Below are 7352 nucleotides of genomic sequence, written 5' to 3' on the forward strand. Positions count from 1 at the left end.
TGTACGAGGACTCCACTACAAGACAGCAGTTCATTTATCATGGGCTTTATGAGCCTGTTATAAAAAAGTACAAATTTACTAGGGGTATAATAAGCACATGGTGAATAACAATTTTTTTATCACGAGAAAATCTTAACTTGTAAAATAGCAATTAATGACCACGCGCAGAATTTTACGTTGTAAATATAATAAGTCACAATAGGCATTGCTAGTGGTTACTATTGTTAATATCCACATTATCTTTTTGTTATCTACTACGGTCATAATACGTTATAGAATTGTACCTACTTTATTTTTAATTTTTTAAAAACTGAAAGAGGCGGGCATCAAAATTTTACAAAATCTCAAACATCTTTGAAATTTGAAAATTTCACAACTCCTGGACACTTATCAAAATATAAAGAAGGAAAATCCAAATTGTTATATGTCCCATCAACTACTGCAAAACTCCGTCTTTCCAAAATTTAGCAAAATTTCAAACATCTATGGCTACCACTCTCCCTCTCTTCCTCAAATCCCCTCATTTCTTCTCTCCAGTCTTCCTCGATTTCAAGGGTTAGGGTTTTCCGATTCTCTCTCTGTCGAATGCATCACCACACATGACGATGAGGAGATTCTACAACGAGATCAAGGGATTGAAGCTGAAGTATTTGCCCAACCACAATACGCCAATGCTGTTTGTCGGCTTTGCCAAGAAGAATCCGCAGAAAGGCTTGGACTACTACCAAGCCAAGTACATCCAAACTAGCTCCGTCGACCCCCTCCTCCATGTCTGGTTCGGCGGCACGATCTTCTCCTACCTGGTCGCTCTTCCCGAGGGGCGCTGCCACATCAAGCATGCCAAAGAGCAAGGCCATTGCCCTCGATCATACAAATGGTATATTCCTTCAGTTTTTCAATTTTTTTTTTGTTTTCAGCTTTTCTTCTTAATTTTATGGGTCAATAATTTGGTTGGTCAAAAAAAAAAAAAAGGAATTCGTTTGTTAAAAATTCGATAAATGTATTTGTGGTTTCAAATGGGTTACTGGATGATATTTATTTGATTTAGGGGGTATTGTGTAAGAACATTTCATTGTCGATTTTTCCGATCAGTGGATGCTTCAATTTTGTATCTGTTTGTAAATAATTGTTGATTTCATGATGGATTTAACTTGCTTGTCTAATCTAGAGATGTTGAAGAGGGTGTTGTAATATTGTAGATTTGATAAGATGGGAACCTGAAAGAGTCAGAATTATATGTATGCAAGTATATGAACTCTATGCAGGTTGTAGGAAACAATGTGGAATTTTGAGTCATTTGATGAATGTATGAGTCTATCACAATGAATTTTTTTTTTTCAATCGGTAATCACTTTTTTTACTTGATAATAAATGTGTATTTCCACCTATAGTAGTACAATATATTTTTTTTGATCTATGTGCTTATGTCTATGCAGATAAGCATTCTTAGGCGCAGTACTTCACTCTCAAAGCATTGGGGGCAATAGTTCACTCTCAAAGTCCTTTGTTTGGAGGTGTTCAAAGAAATGTGAAGTCTTCAAGTGACAATGTTATTGTTATTTGAGGTCTATGGATAGTTTGGTATTTCTTAGTATATGTCATCGGTTTTGTTGTTAGCTTTAGTATATCGTTGTAATATTTGAATATGTAATTTTTTATGTAATTATTATATTGTAGTAAATGTGTAATTTTGTTTATAAGTATTTTATATATGTATACAATATTTTATTATTATTTTTTTTTTTGGAATTTTTTTTATAATTGACATCAGTCGTGGTCAATTTGTAATCCACAATGGCTATGTGCACGTGGTGTTAGATATGAATCTACCATGGGCATAGTTTGTGGTTCTATTACATTTGATAAAGAGCATTGCTAATGGTAGAAGTTGAGATTTTTTGTTATGTTCAGATTACTAATAGGCATAATATCTGTAGTGGATTGCATTAGGCCAGGTCTATAGTAAGAATATTCCTGACACTTTTTATTAGATTGAGAACAATTATGGACTTGGCCCAAAATGTCATTTTGGATCCAAACAGTTTTGCATCCATTGTTCTATAAATAAAGCACGAGACTTGCATGAGTGGAATAGTGTTTTCAAGTTGGGTCTAATCTCAAAATCCAAATCAAGATTGAAGTTCCAACAAAAAAGAAAATCAAGATTGAAGTTCGCATTAGCGGTGTTGTTTGAAAAAACGTATGGCTTTTGGGGGAATATAGCCTGCTATACATCTATTTTGGCAAAAAAAATGTCGGTTTTATTTGGAAGACGTTGAGAAATACAAAGTGTTTCATTAAAAAAATCTTTGAAGTACTAATGTACTTCAATGACTTAAAAGTATTTTTAAGATTTTTTACCCAACGTAATCATAACCACTTTTAGTTGGCAGAAAGCCTTTTTGCATTAGAGGTAGATTGTCTGTTCTTCTGTTTAGGTGCCATTCCCATTCCTTTTATTTTGTGCGATCACGGTTAAGTTACGTCAACATTTTATATTGATTTTTTTTATAGAGATAATGAGAAAAAAAACAATAAGAATATAAAATGTTGACGTGGCTTAACGTGACCGCACAAATAAGAAAGGATAGGAAGGGCATCCAAACAGAAGGGCAAACAATCTACCTCCCAAACTCCTTTTGCATTTCCATAAACAGTTCCAGACAGGCCTATTTGTCTGTCTGTTAGCATTCCATTTGATGTTCTATTCTGCTTTTCATAAAGACATAAAATTAACATTTAACTCTATTTTGCAGACAATTCCTTTTGAGTTAATGTGGTAAACTAATTTATTCCAAATTCCAATAAAATTCAGTAAAATGGTTTGGTTTGTCGATAACTATGCAGATTCTGTCATGAGTATTCAATCAGGTTCATTGACATTGATAAAGGCTTAAACTGTTTGTTTGATGATTTTGGTTTTGATGGTTGTGTAATACTGAACCGGATCGAGTTCTTGGAGAAGAAAAAACCAGGTTTATACAGAGTTGGAAGTGGCTTCCGCTTTAACCGGTTAGGGTTCAATGCTCCAATGAAGGATTCACAGGACTGTTTGCTGGATGAATTCCTGGCACTACAGGAGGAGCTACTTATATGAATGCTGGAGCAAATGGGCAGGAAACTTCTAATGCCGAACATAGTGTTGAATTTGTAAGTTTGTAAAAATAGTCAATAGATGGGAAGTTTCATAGACTTCACAGGACTGATCTTGTTTTCGGGTACCGTTCATCTCCTTTTAAAGGTATGGAAGAATTAGCAGTCATCATTGCTGTTACATTTGAACTGCATCACTCCTAAACTTGTAGGGGAAGTGATTTCCAAATACCCTTTTCTCCCCTAGATCAATGTTTATTTCTAACTTTAGGATTGAATAAATCAAAAGAGAACCAAGATTTATAAATAAACATGAGTGTGAAGAAGGAGAAGGGGCGTATGGAAATCATTTCCCAACTTGCAGATGCTTATGGGTGGTGTGGCTAAATTTGCAGGAGAAGAATGTCTCAACCGGTTGGGGAACAATCCGCTGGCTCGGTCTTCCACAATCCATTGGACAGCAGCCGAGATTGAGAAAGTCAGGTTGAATGGGTTTAGAGTGGGAGGGGCAATGGTATCCGAAATGCATGCAGATTTCTTTATAAACTGCGGTGACACAACCTCTAAAGACATGCTTCACCTCCTTCCTTGCCTTTGATTCATATGGAATTAACCGATGTGAACGAAAACAAAGACAGATCATTTGCAAAGACTCTACATAATTGAATTGCTGATAAAGATATTCATTCAAATCGAAAAGATTTGTGCAACTAAGACACCAGATGAGCAGCTTCTTTGCTTTCAATTTTAAAATTTTGAAGTATTCACTTGTTATTTTGAAGCCAATCGAGAATACCCTTCTCTGATTCTGTAAGCTCCCCTTTCTTGGCCCTAATAGTTCCTTCCTCAAACTCAAAGTAGTCCTTGTAATTGCGCTTGAAATAACTGTCCATTCTCTGCAACATACATATATATATAGACACATATATGTAAAACAACAAGATGTGAAAACAATAATAAATGCATTATTTATATGAGTGTTGTTATTTAGACACTCTCTGATACTAGTGAATACTACGTGCAATGGTGGGGTCCATCTTTATTCATCTCTTGTACCGAGCGTGTCAGTTTTATATGGCTAAATAACATTATTGTATTTAGACCCCATGGAAACAAAATTATACACTATTGCTCCTCTAGCATTTCAAAGAACACACCACCTCCTTGTACAACATTCATAAATAAAACCATATATTTCTGGAAAACATATTGAAGAATTAGCAGACCGGTGTTACCTAGTGGGCATCCCCTTGCACCGAAGTTCGAATTTCTCAATAAATTATTAGACATGTTTAGAATATTGCATTATGAAAAAAAATGTTGTAAAATTAGAAATGTTACCTCCTTGTCATTCTTGGCCTTGTTCTCTTCTGACTTCTTCAGATACTCTGATACAAATTTCAATCACTACTAAATAAGTAAACGAAAAACCAACAAAAAAAAAAAAAAAAAGCAGGGGCAAAATAAGCACAATGAAGAGATAAGCACTTTACTTTTCAGAAGCTCAGCCCCAGAGTCACTGAGTGGAGGAGTAGCAACTAGAGCAGATAAGAGAAGCCCTCTTCTTCCAATATCATTCGTGCTTGTGGCCGAAGTGCTTTTCTTTGGTGCTTTTTTCTGCTTTCTGTGAACCGCCTGCACATTTGATGAAGCAAACTTGTTCACAGTGACAGTCAGTGCCATCAAAATGCTCTGGCCTATTGAGCTCATGGCTTTTGTACTACCACCACCAGTTTTCTGAGCATATAGATGACGACGATGAGGTTATCTTTTGGGTTCAGCTCTTTGTCTACAATTCCACGTCAGCGGGCTTGAGGCTATAGAAGGGCTTATCACTAGTGGTTCCAAATTGAAATTTGCTTATATATAATAAACTTTTTAGTTAAAATGGTCTCTGAGATTTGCATATTTTCTCACTTTAGTCCCTGAGATTTGAAATCAATACAAGTGGTCATTGAGCTTGTCCACCATCAATTATTTTGGTCATTCCGTGAATAGTTATGTTTAATAAAGATTAAAATGACAAAACTACTCTCAATTTATAAACAATAGGCCAAAATGATTTGACAGAAATTAAGGATATTTTTATCATTTTAATCTTATTTATTGGAGATTTTTCGCGGAATGACCAAAATGCTTAATGGTGGACAAACTTAGATACCAATTCTTTCGATTTTAAATCTCAAAAACAAAAATGAGAAGTTATGAAAATCTCATGGACCATTTTGGATTAAAAAAACTTATATAATATTACTTTTCTTTACATAGAGAGGGTTCGAACCAATGTCATCTTTCAACACTGAAAAGAAAAGTAATATTAGACTAATAAGTTAATAACAAATTCATAGTAGCTTCTTTACTAATAACAAATTCATAGTAGCTTCTTTACTAATAACAAATTCATGGTAGCTTCTCTATGTGACTTTTGCAAATATATTCATACAAAAGTAAACGATTGCTGAATCCTAAAGTTTTACTCCCATTACTCCATTCTAAAATTGGGGAGGGGGTAACTGTAGCTTACCTACGGTGAATCTGAAATTGGGGGAATTTCAGTTTATTTACGAAATTACCACTTCATCTTCCAAATTTCTTTTTTTGGCAGAGGGTCTGGGTTAGGCCCTTTGGGCCATGCGTTCGTTTACGTTGTGGTTAAGGGCGGGATTTTTAAGTTGAACAGGGACCTTGCAGAGAGAGGGAGTGAGGCCCGTTCCTACAAGATTTCATCATCATTTGACAAACCCATGCCTACATGTGCTGATTGAAAAGGTGAGAGATATTTTTCAAATATTTTGTGTACATTCATTGCTTCACTGAATGTAGTGTGTTCAGTTCTGGCATTCCCCTCAAAACATCGTTTCTGTGTAAAGTATCATTTTCTCATTTTCCCAATTTCCTTCTGCCATTCCGTCTGTTCATTGAAGCGACGATGGAAAATTTATACAGAAAATTTTTTGGGCTGTGCCTGTGGTTATTTAAGCTACTTGCTAGAGAATTGGTTATTGAATTTTCTGTATAAATTTTCGGGGTGTGATCTAAAACAAGTTGAACTTGATTAGATGCTTACTGATCCTGCTTATGCGTATCTTTTTTTATAGTGCATATTACTTTTGAATAATAATATTTCTGTATAAATTTGGTTATTGAAAAAGCAAATTGTTTAACTGTGGAATATCTGGTTATTTTTCCATTGAATGGTAATTTAGTTGCGGTTTGTTGTCATAGTTTCTTAGGAAGAATTTGTGAAGGCGCTTTGAGAATTTGAAGCCACTTAGCAATCCTTTCCGAGAACCTGTAGTGATCCTAGTATGAGTCTAACTCTGCCTTGATCATGGCTCAACAGAGAAAATTCATGGAATATCTTCTTTATAAGCGTCATACACTAGCCCGGGATTTATATCTTTTGTAGGATTGACATGTCCATATCCATAAGCAAATCCACTATTGAAAATGTTTTTGCTATCATTTATGATCCAAGTTGCATACACAAAAGAGAGTTGCTAGCTCAAAATCAAAATCCAAAAGGATCATTGCTACACGTTGTGATTCTAAGCCTTTCATTTCCATATACAAAATTTAACCCTATATGTCATACTATCACTTATAGTCCTTTTATGCAAAGGGAACCCCATTTGTTTTTTTGTTTTTTTTTTTAAAAAAAAAAAATAAAAATAAATGGGGATTAGTTGTGGGACCCACTCTACATCGAATTTCAATGATCCGAACCGTCTGTTTTGTAAGTCTCGATTCATAGATCATCCTTGCAAAAATTCAATTCAATCCAGAACCATTTGCCAATTTAATTATCATGATGAAATTTCATTGTTTCTTATAGAACAGAGCATTCGTTAATATCTTTGAACCTAATTAGATGCCTTAAATATTTCAGATTAGGCTAATATTTTGCAAACATGATCTATGAGGTGCAATTTAAAAAATAGACTGTTCACATTATTGAAGTTCGATTTAGTGTGTGCCTCACAACTAATTCCTTTTTAAAAAGAAATGAGAATTCATTTCCTTAAAGGCTTCCGTGTCCCTTAAAGGCTTCCGTGTCCAGTTAATAGTCTCATTTATGGTAAAGATGTACATAGATATTCGTTTTTAAACTCAACCATTGTTTCCTCCTCTTTTCCAGCCCATTCAATTATAGGATGAGAAATCTTATATGTTTGCAAGTGTATGGCAACCCATTAAACAAAAAGGGAAAAAAATTTGCTCTGTTGTTTGGCCGTTTCATGCAATGTAGCTCAGAAAAT

At 34.7% G+C, this 7352-nt stretch overlaps 2 protein-coding genes across 2 annotated transcripts; one reads left to right on the forward strand and one right to left on the reverse strand.

Moving 5' to 3' along the window:
- The first annotated feature begins 388 nt into the window (after positions 1-388).
- LOC148693579 (uncharacterized) lies at positions 389-1734 on the forward strand. Its single transcript, XM_088677449.1, has 2 exons — positions 389-877; positions 1437-1734. Coding segments are annotated over exons 1-2 (279 nt in total). The 5' UTR covers positions 389-599; the 3' UTR covers positions 1438-1734.
- Positions 1735-3760: 2026 nt separating this feature from the next.
- LOC137730170 (photosystem I reaction center subunit N) lies at positions 3761-4930 on the reverse strand. Its single transcript, XM_068469234.2, has 3 exons — positions 4587-4930; positions 4435-4481; positions 3761-3989 (listed from the first exon to the last, which is right to left on the reverse strand). Exons 1-3 carry the CDS (start codon positions 4801-4803, stop codon positions 3858-3860), a joined length of 396 nt encoding a protein of 131 aa, XP_068325335.1. The 5' UTR covers positions 4804-4930; the 3' UTR covers positions 3761-3857.
- Positions 4931-7352: the final 2422 nt, after the last annotated feature.

The sequence above is a fragment of the Pyrus communis genome, chromosome 10, assembly GCF_041283825.1.
Source record: "Pyrus communis isolate YQ-2024b chromosome 10, ASM4128382v1, whole genome shotgun sequence".
NCBI classification, from domain to species: Eukaryota; Viridiplantae; Streptophyta; class Magnoliopsida; order Rosales; family Rosaceae; genus Pyrus; species Pyrus communis.

Coding starts and splice junctions, on each gene's coding strand:
- LOC137730170 (XM_068469234.2), bottom strand. CDS start 4,803: ATGAGCTCAATAGGCCAGAGCATTTTGATGGCACTGACTGTCACTGTG. Junction 4,482..4,586: donor TGGGGCTGAGCTTCTGAAAA/GTAAAGTGCTTA, acceptor AATTTGTATCAG/AGTATCTGAAGAAGTCAGAA. Junction 3,990..4,434: donor AGGCCAAGAATGACAAGGAG/GTAACATTTCTA, acceptor TGTATGTTGCAG/AGAATGGACAGTTATTTCAA.
- LOC148693579 (XM_088677449.1), top strand. CDS start 600: ATGACGATGAGGAGATTCTACAACGAGATCAAGGGATTGAAGCTGAAG.